Source organism: Microtus pennsylvanicus, chromosome X (genome assembly GCF_037038515.1).
Source record: "Microtus pennsylvanicus isolate mMicPen1 chromosome X, mMicPen1.hap1, whole genome shotgun sequence".
In the NCBI taxonomy this organism is placed as follows: Eukaryota; Metazoa; Chordata; class Mammalia; order Rodentia; family Cricetidae; genus Microtus; species Microtus pennsylvanicus.
Genome location: NC_134601.1, coordinates 33958756 through 33973792, shown reverse-complemented (window position 1 = coordinate 33973792; position 15037 = coordinate 33958756). Strand labels below are relative to the sequence as shown.

At 43.1% G+C, this 15037-nt stretch overlaps 1 protein-coding gene across 3 annotated transcripts in view; it reads right to left on the bottom strand.

The window, feature by feature from the left end:
* Window positions 1-7538: 7538 nt before the first annotated feature.
* Window positions 7539-15037, bottom strand: part of Mid2 (midline 2) — a 101102-nt gene continuing 93603 nt past the window's right edge. For all 3 annotated transcript variants that reach the window (XM_075957181.1, XM_075957180.1, XM_075957182.1), the window contains exons 8-10: window positions 13841-14002; window positions 12174-12381; window positions 7539-11809 (exon numbers count right to left, since the gene is read on the bottom strand). In XM_075957181.1, coding sequence (XP_075813296.1) covers window positions 11407-11809; window positions 12174-12381; window positions 13841-14002 — 773 coding nt within the window. In that variant the 3' untranslated portion in view covers window positions 7539-11406. The remainder of the gene's footprint in view (window positions 11810-12173; window positions 12382-13840; window positions 14003-15037) is intronic.

Sequence of the window (15037 nt, the reverse complement as noted above, 5' to 3'; positions counted from 1 at the left end):
TTTAAACTGTTATCTAAATTGCAACAAAGCCATTTTTTGAACAAAGATGGACAAATGTGGGAATCTGTAAGTAGGGTATTAAGGTCTGGGGTTTTAGGGCCTCTAAAAGGCATGCCAGTGTGGGGGCTGGATTGATGGTCTTAGATGGCTTGCTACCCAGAGCTGAAACCATAAAAACCTGCAAAAATGGCAACACCATAGGACTTATAGGGGGACATCTCACTTCTATAGGCAGGGTGTGAAACAGTGGCAAACAATGCAGGGCTTGTAGTTGAGCATCCTCTATCTACAGGCAGGGTGTTAAAGCCAGACTGGCTCCAGTCCAGGCGACTGGGAAGCCAGAGAGGCTAGAGTCCTAGCAACCTCTCTCAGCAGGGACCACTGACAAGTGGTCCAAAAGAAAACTAAAATGAAAAATCTGAGGCGGACAGGCAACCCTGGGTTGTCTAATGACGTTTTTGGCTAAGGGAAGCAATCCAGAAATGAATGTCAGCAAAGAGCTCAACTGTAGCTGTGAAGGCCATGGTTGGGGCTGTCCTCCCATTTCTAGGAACACCAGAAGATTTCCAGGAGCTCAACGGTCAATTCCTTGGGTTCAGAGAAATGGTTAAGCTGACCAGAATGGGGGAAATCACCAACTGAAGCTGTTGGTATGAGTAGAGGTCACGCTCAGACAGATGGAACACATGATTGTTGTGGAAAAAATACCTGGTTCTGGATCCTGACCCCAGGAGAGCCTCCCGAGTCTCATGGCACCAATGAAATTACCTGGCTCGAGTGAGAAGGAAATGCAGAACAAGCAACAAACCCTTTAGGAGTTTATTCAGGATTGTACAGGCCTGGTGAGGTCGGTGTGCAGAAGGAGAGAGAGAGAGAGAGAGAGAGAGAGAGAGAGAGAGAGAGAGAGAGAGAGAGAGAGCGCTGAAGATGGTGCATCCAGCTTTTAAGGACTGCCTAGCGCATGCACACAAGGGGAATGAGGTGGTTATGTTATAAGCAGATGACGGAGCTCACGCATGCACACAAGGGCTCATGTAGCTGTGTCATATGTAGGTGATGCAACCATGCCACACGTGGGTCATGCATGAGGGCTTGTTCGCACATGCCTGGCACTGGAACCTGGAAGTGTCAGTTCTATTGTGGCTGAATCATAACAGGATGAATGAAGAGGTGATGGAAAGACAGAGGATCGAGGTGGGTTTTTTGTTTTTAATTAATCTGGGGAATTCATTTGGGGGTATGCTTCAGGGTGAGGGTGGATATGGAGGGACTGGGAGGGGAGCAGGATTGGGTGCATGATGTGAAATTCCCAAAGAATCAATAAAGAATTATGTTACTTTTAAAAGGCCAATTTTAGTGAGACATATCTGTAATAGCAACACTTGGGGAGAATGACTCAGGAGACTCAGGAGTTTGAGCTAACCTTGGCCTAGATAGTAATATATTACCCCAAACGTAAAATTTATCCATGGGCAGGTAAGATGGCTTAATGGGTAAAGATTCCTATCGCCAAGTCTAAGGACCTGACTTCAGTCTCTGGGACTCACATGGTGGAAGGAGAGAACAGACTCCTGCAATTTATCCTCTGAGCGCCACATGTGCTTCATGACACATGTAGACCACACACACACACACACACATTATGATAATTGTTTTAAAAAAATATTCATGCATAAGCTGGAGAGATTCCTCACTTAAGAGCATTTGCTGCTCCTCCAGAGGAACAGAGTTCAGTTCCCAACACCCATGTCAGACAGTTCACAATAGCCTGTAACTCTGTAACTCCAGTTCTGGGGAATCTGACACTGCCTTCTGTACTCAACAAGTATCTTTGCATTCATCACGCGCGCGCGCGCACACACACACACACACACACAGAGAGAGAATAGATAAATATTAAAATATTATTCATGCAATACAATTTATACTTGAAAACTTAAGAACCAGGGGACAGAACATTTGGCCCCTGTGATTCTCTGGCCTTGGTACTGAATCTTTGAGGATTCAGTTTTGGTATATTTGGATATTCCTTTAGTTCTCAGTCCATTCCTACCTGCTGTTGTACAGGGACGGGCAATAACAAAAGAGCAGGTGTGAAGATCAACAGAGGGAAGGAGTGCAAAAATTCCTCAGCATACCCTGACTTTACTTCCTTTTTCTTCCTGTGGCTCCCACCTTTATCGCAGGAAAATTAAACCTTTATCAAAGAAAGGCTTTACTCAACCACTCTGGAGGCTTTGCACTATCCAACTAGGCTCTGCAGGCAAATTTGGCCCACAGCCAGTCTGAATCTTAGAAGAATGCCTATAATTCTCTTCCCAGAGCACAGTAGATTGGGAGTTTGGGGGAGACTGCTTCAAGACCATATTGCATTTGCCTCCTTATGTCTCCATAGGAAAGCTGTTGTCATCAGTCAGTTTCACTTTGCTTCCAATCATGTGGGTTCTGACGGGACCCAAGGCTTTCTAATCATTTTCTTCAGAATAGACCCTAGAATATAAAGCCAACCCATAGTGTAAGCAGATTTGACTTCTAAGTAATGGAACATTCTCCAACATACATGAAAGTCCTCAGGCCTTTTGAGGGGAGAGCATTCTTCCTGGTATTTGGGGTAAGGACAACCAGAAGCTATACTTTTTAACTGCTGTTTCCTTTCACCAAATCTGAAAAGTCTTCCATTGTATCTTTACCACTGCATCTGTCCGGCCTTGAACTTAGCCTTGCCTTGTGTGTATTTGACAGCTACTTGCTATAAATTTCACATTTCTGGTACATTATAGCACCTTCTTTTATTTCTGAAGAAGCTGAGCTGAAAAAACACATGTAAATTATAATGGGCTGTTTCCTGCCAGCTTACATCGCAGGGAAAGTTCCAGTTTCTGGGCTTTCTAATCTCACTGGAAAAGTAGCAGATCCCCACTGCGGTGTGAGAGGAGGCCAGCTTCACAGACAGCAGAGATTGCATCTATAATCCATCATTTAAAAGATCCTTTTTGTTCCAAAATGTATCTACTATAAGCCCCTCACCACATTAGCAGCTGATTGATTGATTGATTATTTCCTGTTTTCTTTTTTGCAGGCTGATTTCAAGACAGGCATATGCCACCACATCTGGCTTCAGCTGACCCTTTAAAATCTGAAAATTCAGCCAGGCGGTGGTGGCACACGCCTTTAATCCCAGCACTCGAGAGGTGGAGGCAGGTAGAACTCTGTGAGTTTGAGGCCAGCCTGGTCTATAAGAGCTAATTCCAGGACAGGCTCCAAAGCTACAGAGAAACCCTGTCTCAAAAAACCAGATAGATAGATAGATAGATAGATAGATAGATAGATAGATAGATAGATAGATAGATAAAGCAACAACTAAATAAATAAAATCTGAAAATTCAAAATTTCCCTCCTCACCTTGTGAGCCCTGAATTATATAATGAATTGTCTCTTGAAGGTCCTTGTTACTATTTCCCTGGTTTCTGAGAAGAAAGAACATAGTTTACAAGAGCATTAGTTACTTTTTTTTCCTGTTGTGATAAAAGCAACTCAGGAAAGGGCTTCTTCTGACTCACAGCTTACAAGTATAGTCAGTCTACTATGGCAGAAGTCATGTCAGCATAATTTGGAGGCAGTTGGTCCCGCTGCATCCACAGTGAGAAAGCAGAAAGATCAAAGCTGTCCTAGTCTGAGACCGCAGCATACTACAGAATGGTGCTGCCCAGATTTTTGTTGATCTTTCCCACTTCTCCTGACCCCATCTAGGAACTTCCATACACATATCCAGATGTTTATGAATCTAGACCCCGTTAATTTGATGGTATTAATACATACAGTAGGGATATAAGTTGCCGACAGTCTTCCATCAGCGCATCATTGGGGAGTAATTTATCAATCCTTCTAATTGTTTCCCGAATTTAAAGAGCCCAGTTTTCAATAACAATGTTAAGAAAACCTCACGGGAGTGTTGGGTCAGAAGTCAGGGCCTGATAAAGATTGCGTATGTGGTGGTGCTAAAGTTACCAAAAACAAACCTTGAAATAGACAGGGTAGCCTTCTTGTCAGTTTGCTGATCGGGTTGTATTCTAATTTTATTTTACAACATTTTCTAAGAATCTACTATGCACAAGTCTGTATAATACATCTTGGTAAGAGCTTCTATTCTCATATCTATGTGTCTAAGAAATATTTCCTTTCTCAATTACCAATAATTCATAAAATTTAGAGATTGAAAACAATACGGGGTAATTATTGAATGGCACACTCTATTATAAATATTAGCAACAGCTTTCATCTTAGTATCTCCCCACAGTAATGAAAAGAATGCTAGGAACCTAATGGAGAGTGAATTCTTTTTTTCTTTCTTTTATTATTACAAATTTTCACCTCCTCCCCTCCTCTCACTTCCCTCCCCCTCCCCCATTCCCCTCCCCCTCCCTCTCCAGTCCAAAGAGCTGTCAGGGTTCCCTGCCCTGTGGGAAGTCCAAGGTCCTCCCCCCTCCATCCAGGTCTAGGAAGGTGAACATCCAAACAGACTAGGCTCCCACAAAGTCATTACATGGAATAGAATTAAAACCCAGTGCCATTGTCTTTGGCTTCTCAGTCAGCACTCATTGCCAGCCACATTCAGAGAGTCCGGTTTGATCACATGCTCCATCAGTCCCAGTCCAGCTGGCCTTGGTGAGCTCCCATTAGATCAGCCCCATTGTCTCAGTGGATGGGCACACCCCTAGCGGTCCTGACTTCCTTGCTCATGTTCTCTCTCCTTCTGCTCCTCATTTGGACCTTGGGAGCTCAGTCCAGTACTCCAATGTGGGTCTCTGTCTCTGTCTCTATCTCCATCCACCGCTAGATGAAGGTTCTATGGTGATATGCAAGATATACATCAGAGAGTAAATGTTTAAGCATAATTTCTCTATTGATTCCTTAGAAATGCCACGTCATGCACCCCAATTCCACCCACCTCCCAGTCCCTCCATATCTGCCCTTCACTCCTGCAACCTTCCTCCTCACAAAAGAAAAATTTTAAAAATTAAAACCAAACCAAAACAAACAAAACCCACTTTTTCTTTCTCACCCTCCCCATTCATCTGGGTGGCATTGGGACCTAAGGTGCACTGTGCAGCATACCCTCCTGTCCCATCAGCTTTGCTTGCCAGTGTGCACTGCAAGGAGTCACTGGTCTGCTTCAAGGCCTCTGGCACACCATCACCACTGGACTGTCCTCGAAACTCCTCAAGTTATGAAGGTCCTGTGGGTCCAGCTCCTCAGGCCGAGTCCCTCCACATGCTCCAGGAGGTCATAGATGGGGTAGATGTTAGGGTGGGCCAACCCAAGCCCCTGGATGTGGACCTGGGTGACAATTGAGCTCAAACCCTGCTTTGGGGCCAGCCCCTTAAATGATGGGTGGAGGCCAAGTCTCCTAGGCCCACATCAGCAGGGCCAGTTCATCCTTGCTTGTAGTGAGGAGTGGGGCCATCTCTTCAGAGTACAAGGGGCCAGCTCTCTGGTGTCCAGGTCGTTGCGGCCAGCTCTTCCATGAGAGTCAGAGCCAGATCTCTTGCTGCAATGTCCAGAGAGGGACAGGGGCAGCTTTCTCAAGGCCAGCAAAGGGCAGGGCCGGCTCGGCCTGGCCCCCAGATTTCATCATGCATGGTTTTGATGCCCCCTGTGCTAACATGGGCCACAGGCATCAATACAGACCCCAGCTGCAGTAGGACCATGAACTTGGACATGGCTCTGGGTAGCAGTTCAGTCCTAGGTATCACCATGACCCCTGTGGCTGCTCAAGTTAGCCAGATCAGTAGGGCCCTGGTGGCAGCATGGGTCTCAAACACCACCATAGTCTCAGGTGGCTGACCAGACTCCAGGCATCTGTAGGGCCCTTGGTGGTAACAGAAGCCATGAACATCAACTCAGACCCTAGCTGTTATAGGGCCATGGACCCAGAGATACCACTCAGCAGTAGCTCGAACCTGGGCAACACCATGGCCACAGGTGGCAGCACAGACTACTCAGATCAGCATGGCCCCAGTGACAGCATAGCCCTTGGACACCAACATGGCCCCATGTGGCAGCCCAGACCCTGAGCATCCACATGGTCTTCGATGGTAACAGAAACCACGGCCCTGATTGCAGTAAGGCCACGTACCCAGACATGGGCTTTAGCTGCAGCTCTGACCCAAACATCACCATGGTACCAGGTAGCAGAGCAGGCCACTCTGTATGTATCTGTATGGGCCTAGGCTACATACAGTATGACCCTCGGGTACCAACATGGCTTCGGGTGGCAGCCCAGATCCCGGGCACTGGCATGGCCCTTGGTGGAAACAGGAGCCATGTACATCAACACTTACCCTGCTACAGCAGGGCCATGGAGTAGATGTTTCTTTTTCTTTTTTTGCCTCTGCTTCCCAAGTGCTGGGATTAAAGGCATGTGCCACTACCGCCCAGTCTGTAAATGTTTCTTAAATGACCAGACCAAACAAGTCACAAGTGTATATTCGTATGTTGTGCCCAGCAGTTATAAGAAGACCACTTTGATCCTCCATGCCAGGAATTTCATAGAGAAAGAGCCATTCTCATTAGCTACCATGCCATATATGTTGTTATGTATGGTTCAGCTTCATTGACACTCTGACTGTTTCCGTTCCTAGGCGGGGGGGGGGGGGGGGCAGGGACATGAAAGACCCTTGCTTTTTCTGCTACCACACTGATTGAAGCTGGCCTTTTCAAAAATCCATCTCTCTCTCTCCCTCTCCCTCTCCCTCTCCCTCTCCCTCCCCCTCTCCCTCTCCCTCTCTCTCTCTCTCTCTCTCTCTCTCTCTCTCTCATGCGTGCGCGCACACACACGTTTATCCAAACCCTAGTTGTAGACAACAACAGCTTCATATTTGGTAGTCATCTAGGCTACTAACAAGCCATTAAAGCCATAGTGTTTCAAGTTCTTGTCTCCTTTGTGTATTAATTATTTTGCCTTTAAGCTATGCATCCCTGGTCTGACCATTTTCTTCAAGCCATTTCTCTACTTCCCTAGACTGGTTCAGTCCATGTTTACATGGCCTTTTCGTTTCCATGCAATGGCAACGTTGAATAGGGTATGTCAAATCCCAGGTCCTCCTCCAGGCCAGATGTTTAACAGTAAGTAAGTCATCTTACTTAATTGTGATCATCTTCTGGTCTTACCTAATGGATTCTAGCAGCGGGAGGTTAATTGTTCTTTAATTCTTGCCTTCTGCCACAATATCTGAAGCTAGATGAATCATGTTCGTGATTCATGAATCATGGACTTTAGATCTTTATTTCTTTAGATGTTTTGACTACAGTCTTCTCCTAAAACCAAAGTCTTCATAATTGGACCTAAATTTAAAACCTCATAGATCTTTACTTACTGAGATCTCTACCAATTACATGGTTATTGATGCACACACACAACACACACACATACACACACACACACACTTCCCTGAGCCACATACCTAGTTCTGGGAACTCATTACCATCTTTCATTTAGTCTTTTCCCCAATAAGCTACAATGAGAGACATCCAACAACTCATGAATACATATATATTTATTTAATTCATAATATAGCATTTTGGATGGGTTGGGATCTTTAGAGAGAGGTGAGACTGTGTAATCCACAGATGCTCATGTTTCTGTTACTAGGAGAGACACTATTCGTCCAGAGCTCCCAGTACAAACAAGCCTGGGGTAAAGCATTAGATAAAAAATAGTCCAACAATAGTCTAATAAATATTCTAGCCAATAACAATAACACAGCCTATCTCTGAAGCTGGCAGAGCACACCATCAAAGGCAGTTTTGCCTGACCTGATGGCAGTAAGTCTGGCCAACTTGGAATGCACAACCAAATACAGCCCAGTGGCTCTCAGGCTGGAATTGGCTTCAGGAACTACAAATAATTGTGGAAGTGGTTTATGTCTACCTGCCTCGCATTCTCCATTCCTTGAAAGAAAGGGGTTTCAGCCTCTGAGCTTATTTGAAAGTCCATCCATGAACTGATCCATCCAGGTAGTCATATACAAATATGTAAACCATGGAAGCTGAGAGAATTCACCTAGAATGCTTGAGCTGAAAAGCATGTATAAGTGATTTTTGCTGCAATATGAACTTCACTGCATCCAAAGACACACAATGGAATTACATAATAAAAACACAGCCAGATGCAGTTACTCTTACAAGTAGCAAGAACATCAATGTGGCATTAAAATTTCTTCCGTAGTCTCCAAACAAGCTTAGCTTTATTTTGTGCTTTCTTCAACAAGACAATAGAAAAAGTGGAAACAAGCATAAATTGCAGACAGAAAATAATTCTCTAGGAGAAAAAGTTCTGAATAGTTAGATCAAGTAAAGCAACAATGACCACGTTTATGGAATCACATTTCCTTATGATGTTAAATGTAGGTCATGTTCTGTTTGTGCAACTGGCTTTAGCTAGAGGTAGCCTCTGGTCCCTGCCATTGCCAGTATTTTATGAAAGTCCTTAAGTTTACTGAAGTAAATATCTGGGACCCATCATAGCCCTCTGAGTGATTTGTCACCACGTTGTTTCTTGGAAGGCATTTCAATTACGTGCCTCAGAAGTTGGGATTTCAGAGTCAAGCTTCATTGCTTACCACAAACCCTATTGAATTTCCCAGTTTATATTTCAGTAGCCTATTTCAGTAGGCTTAACTCTGCCTATAATGAAAACTTAAATCTACCTTCAAAGAACAATACGGTTCATTGAAGTTCATGAAAACATGAAATGTTATTGGGAAAATGATACCACATGCTCCAAAGACAATTCTCCATGATAACTGCCAATCTGGAACAATGTTCTTTTGTACATCTACAAACTAATATCAATACAGACTAAATAAGTAACCAACTTGTCCAAGAATAACAAATACCACTAGTGGACATTACAGTCAAACAAAGCAATTTTGATTATTCATTTGTTCATTCATACGCTCTTTCAACAAACATTAGTCAGGCAACTACTTTGCTCCAGACACTGTGCTGGGTCTTAAAATTACAGCAACAACAAAAGCCATGGTCCTTACCCTCAAGGTATTCCCACTCTAGCCGGAAAGAGAATTACTATACATTAAACTTTTGTGTGAATCAGAATAACCTGAGAAGTTTGTCACAAATCTAAGTTTTTTTTATGTTCCCAGATAGTGTAATTAAATAAAAGCCAAGCATAAATTGTTTCAAGGAACAAATCACGGAGGGTGGTTCTAAAATGGGTCTTCTGAGGATGGCCTTCTGAAAATGACCTTCTGAGAAATACTATCATACAATGTGATTATTGCTGAGAAGGGGTGCTCAGTGTGCCAGGGGAGTGCCCCAGAGGGCCACACATACCAGTTTGGGAGGTCACTAGTTAACTGAGGGAAAGGTAGTCCTAGGCTGCAGTCAAAAGTAGAATGGGGAATAAAGCTTTGTTCCTAGAACTAAAACTTAAAGGGCATAAAAAACAAATGACCAGTGTTGGGTATGTTGGTGGCACACACAGTGGATGCCAGGTGCCGTACTAGGCAACTGATACACACTACCTTTATAAACCTTCGCACCAGCCTTATAAAATAAAATCATTTTACAGAAGAGGAAACAGGCTCGGAGAAGTGCTTTCCTGAGGTCACACTGCTAGTTAGCTGGCAGAGAAGCTAGGACTATCTCAGTCTCAAGGCTGGGAGCCTTCTAATACCATGAGCTTGTTACCAGCACTGCTGAGCTGTACCGAGGTTGTCTATTCCCTGATGAGCCGTAAGGTACATATGATATTTAAAGTCAAAGGAGCTGACTTTGCCACTTGACTTGTAAATCTGAGCCTTCCTTTTGTCTGGCCGCTGATCTTGCTTTTCATGGTAGATAGCAAACACTCCATAAGTGTTATTAGGCGAGATTTACAACGATATGTTGTCTCTTATGCATAAGAGTGAGTCATTTGGCAGCAGGGACTGAATTTTAGTAATATGTGCACTCTTGCAGTTGTAGTGTGGCATCTAACAGTTCATTGAACAAATTAATAAATAAGAATCTGCCATGTTGGTAGAAAGAGGGGCAAACATTTGACACTGCGTCGAGGCTACATACAATCCAGGTAATGGCTACTACTGTCGCTTTACAGCCACACAGCTGTAATCACTACAACTGCCAAGGAGTGGACTTTGCTCCTAGGAGAAGATTCTATTTCTCTGGCGTTTCCAATCTTTGCAAAATAATTGGTGAAATCACAAGCCATGAAGCTCAATTTCCTTTAACTAGTCTGGTGAAAAGTAGGATGGGATTTGTGCTATTTGTCATGAAGGGGATGCTGAGCGAGTGAATAACGTAAACAAATTCACAAAAGAATGAGTATTGATCCTATCATGGAAAATAGCATTTCAGGAGTGCTCCATCTGAAAATACATTTGTATTCATAGAGTTGTTGAACCTGTAACACTATTCTTACTGACCAAGTAAGGCGAGTTCTGAAGAAACTCCATTAAGGAACTCTATTTTTTAGCTTAAGTCTAATAACTATGCATTTGAGAGTAACAAAACTATATTTCTTTGAAATATTCTATGACAATTTTTAATAATTCAAATAAATCTCTATTAAATAATATTAATGAAATTATGCTACATGGCACACTTTTACTGGAATCAATTTTCAATGTAGCATTAGCATCTCTTATATCATCTTGTCCACAGATCTCTCCTAATCTAACCAAGAGCTCTTCTCACTTCCTGCGTTGTGATTGCATGTGTTTGTACATGTGACAAGAGGGGAGAAAGGAAGGCTACAAAGGGAGGAAGAGAACAATGTCAGTCTACTGTGATGTTTCATCTCAGAAATAAGAATGGGCAGTATAATTTATTTTCCTTCTCAATATGTTTCTCACTTAAATGAGCAAATTAAGATTTATTGTATATATGTAATAGATAAAATGAACTATGTCATTTTGCTCATAAAATGAATTCAGTCATTTTATATATTATATATACACATGTATGGTATTCTCATAACACCTCGATTGTTAGTTTATTAACATATAATATGCAATAATTAGACACTGTGCAAATTCTACCTGGTCAAACTAGCCGCTGCTAGAAAGGCTAATTCCTTCCAGTATCATTTATACTCCCAAATCACTGGGAATTTTTAATTCTCCAATGATGACAGAGACAGTCTCTAAAATTCTTCCCCAGTGGCATAAACCCAGACTATTCAGATAATTTGTTCTGAGTAACTCAATACATAAATTTAAACATAAGCTTTAATGCACAAAAATTAAATCTACAATATCTAGTTATTTAGGACGGGTGCTTCCAATGAACTTTCTTTTGTATCTCATATGGAACACTAATGGAGACTTAGGAGGGGAAGAGTGCTGAACTGGAGAGCCAGTGAATTACATGCTCTCTTGACACTTAATGGCAAGCTTTCATCCCGGACACATAGGGGGATTCTTGAGGCCTGCAGTTGCATTCCTGCCGCTCGGGATAATCAATAAAATCTGGGGCAGGCAAGCCAGACAGGATCATTAGGGATTTGTTCCAGATTGTGAATGTTGGACAAACTGGAAGAATGAAGGTCACATCGAAAGTGTGGAGATGGAGAGAGTTAGCCGGGTCATAGAAAGACAGCATGTTGTTGTCATAATCCAAGAGGACACCGAGCCGCTTCAGCTGTGGGGGCACATCCACCAGCATTTCCTTGTTGTTATGCCTCACCACGAAGTTACTATTGCACCGCGAGAAGACCCAGGAAGAGGCATTTTTGCCAATCCACTCATTCTTCGGGGCTGATTTGTAGGCAATACCAATTGCATACCTGAGACCATGGGGAAGACAGAAAAATACTTAGGAATGATATGAGTTGTGATAGACGTTCTTTAGGACTTATGAGTGATTATGTGCTTGTTCCTTTAAAAAAATTACATTTACATACATAATGATAACATCACCGGAGCTTGCAGAGCCAGCAATTACAGTGATACATCATTTCCCGTCGCCTAGCTCACTATATTTCCCATGATTTTATCTTTTAAAAGCCAGCCAAGTTTTCTAGGACTGGTTCGTATTGCATACATCTTAACTTTGACTTATTGCTATTTTAGTTGTGCGGTGGAACGGAATCTCCTGGGAACCTAACGGTAGAGAAGATGGGGGGAAGGAAAGAAAAAATATCCACTCACCATGTTGAAGAACCCATGACCACCTCCCAGTAGTGGCAGCCACTGTCAATGAATATATTTCCTGCTGCCCCATAACACCCCGTTCCACTAAATCTCTCCGGGGTGTGGCTTTTCTTCAGAGAGCTTTCATCCTTCTCCATCTGCAGTCCATCATTAGAGATCTTCAACTTCTTGTGAGTCATTTTGGGATCTAGTTTAAAGGGTTGGCCTGAAAAAGGTAGAAGAAAGCGGGGGAGTATGATAAAGCATTTAAGAACTGTGCCTTTCCCCTCCAGGATCATCATTAACAGAGGAGCCTCAATATGATGTTGATCCTCTGGTAAGGGCAGGTCAGCTGCAGTTTGGATTATATTAAGGAAGTAGGCAAGATGACACAATTTGCAATTAAGTAAGACTGTAAGTCACCCCCCCACACACACCAAAATAGCCTTCATGCAGACATTATTTTCCCTCTGTGTGAAAACTGTCCGTCTCTCATATCAGCCTTATGCTGGAAGCCATATTCCAAGCACATGGGAGCTTATAAAGTGTTCCCATCATGTATTATGAAATTAAAAGGGACCACGCAAAGTCTCACATCCTCTTGGTTTATTTCAGTGAGTGGGTTGGGATTTGGGTAGCTTTTAAAGAATGTTGCAAAGGTTGAGGTGGGAAAGTCTCTCTGTGTTAATGAGGCGATTGCTCAGAACAGAAAAGAAACTGAGAAGAGCTCAGCAACAGGAGATGCTGGTTTTCTTGAAATTGGGGTGTGCATAGAATCTGGCAACTTTGCTGCAGTGGCTGCTCCACCATCGATGATGAGAGCTAGCATTGCTTCACTGCAGCAACTCACAACCATATGACAAAAGCACTGTCCCAGGGCCCAGGTCCTGGGTGCGGCAAGAGCGTTAGTATACAGTATGCTTCTGTGACAGACACCACGTACTAATACAGCGCCACTGTCTTCTATTTTTCTCTCTTACTCAGTCTTCCTGCCTTCCTTGCTACAAGGATAGCTAATAAGAAGGAAGCAGAAGTCAAACAGATTGGAAGAAATGTCCAGTTAAGCTTCTGTTTCCTTGATTAAAAGATTACCAACTTATCTCTTCTTCTTCCTGTCTTAAGGGAAACAGGGCATCAGCAGCTGCGCTGGCTATCTGGTGGCCTTGTGGATAAGCAAAGACATAAAGAAGGAGCTCCAGCCTTCCACGAGATCTCAGAGCTGCTATACTAGCCATCAACAGGCTGCCCTCAAATTCTTGCAATGTATGACAGGCAGTTAAAAAACAGACAGACAAACAAACAAAGACCACTATTCACTTAAGCTACTGGGAAATGCCTGTTAAACTCCATCAGTTGTGACCTAGAGCATTCCTAACAGGTATGGCTTCTCTGTGGTACAGCTTTGTAGACCATCATTAATAATACTCTTTAAGCATGGGAGACAAGGGTGGAAGGCAGATAAAAACCCTTCCCTAATTTCTTTCAGAGCCACGCACGATTCTCTATATCTTAGTCCACAAACAGCCGTGGGCACCAGCAAATCCCATACACAAAGCTCACAACAGTGAAGCTCCCCCACCCACTGCTACTGTTCTCACACGTTACTATGGAAGTCTCGCAGGCTAATTGTCCTCCCTGGCCAGAGAGGAAAATGGGTCTTTCCTCCTAGAATCTCTACAACGTACTGTTTGTTTTCAGTCTGGTGGGTTCGCTGTTCCGGCTGCCCGCTTGATTTATGGCTTTCACAATAAAGATGTAGCGTGTCCCACTCTGGAGGCCGTGCACTGTGTAATGGTTCTGTTTAATGTTGGGCACAATCATCCAGCTATCCACTGAATTATACAGGCCTGTGAAGTGGGGGAAAATGAAGGCATCAATCAATAGGTAAAAAACCTAGGATTAAAGCAACAACAACAAAAAATACCAAGAATCAATCATAATCCACCGATGTGAATTCATTTTGTTTCTTCTGAGGCTTGAAAGATATAATGAGATGAACCAGTACTTATGATTCCATTATTTATTTATTTGCCACACACTTAGACTTGTGCCAGGCTTCTGGCATCTAGCAACCACTGACCAAGGCTAATTTATCTCTCTCTCTCTCTCTCTCTCTCTCTCTCTCTCTCTCTCTCTCTCTCTCTCAATCTCTCTCTCTTTCTCTTTGGCAAAGAACACAAGAATGGGCACTATTCCAAATGGTAGAATCCTCACAGTTACCGGCCTTTCTGTGCAAACTCAGCCCGGCCTTGCAGGAACGGAAAAGTTCCTGTACAGAGCTCAGCAACACGAAAGCTCGGATCAGAAAGGTGATCAGAAAGGTCACCTAGGCATGAATTTCCTTTATTTCACAGGGCAAACAAGGATGGAAGGAAAGTGACTCGCTCAAAGTAGAACCCTGTGATCTTTTTCTCCTACACCAGTGATCTGTGCACTGTATCACTGTGTGTGGTGGGGAGGGGGTTGGCGAATGGCCAAATATAGCCTTTGTCCCTGTACGATAGTGAGGTTTTCAGAGCTATTTTACTCTGCTTTCCCAACTCATCTGCACCTGTCTTTTCTAAAATTTCTGGACTCCAAAAGAAGTCAAGATGACATGACAAACCAGGGCAGAATCTGCTTGCTCTGATAGGACAGGCTTTTAGCTCTTCAGGGGTTGATTCCCGTACTCTTCTGGGGTCGTGTGGTCCACAATTATATTACTGTCCAAAAGATTTTTTTTCTTTCCAAGCACAGAAAAGGGTCTCAAGAATGCTTTTGCTTTTGAAAATAATCTTTAGGTTACAAATATTAACTTAAACAGGGGGGAAATATATGTGATTAAAAGCAAGCATTTGGCTAGCTTTCAGGAAAATGAATCTATTCTGTTGGTTATTATTTTT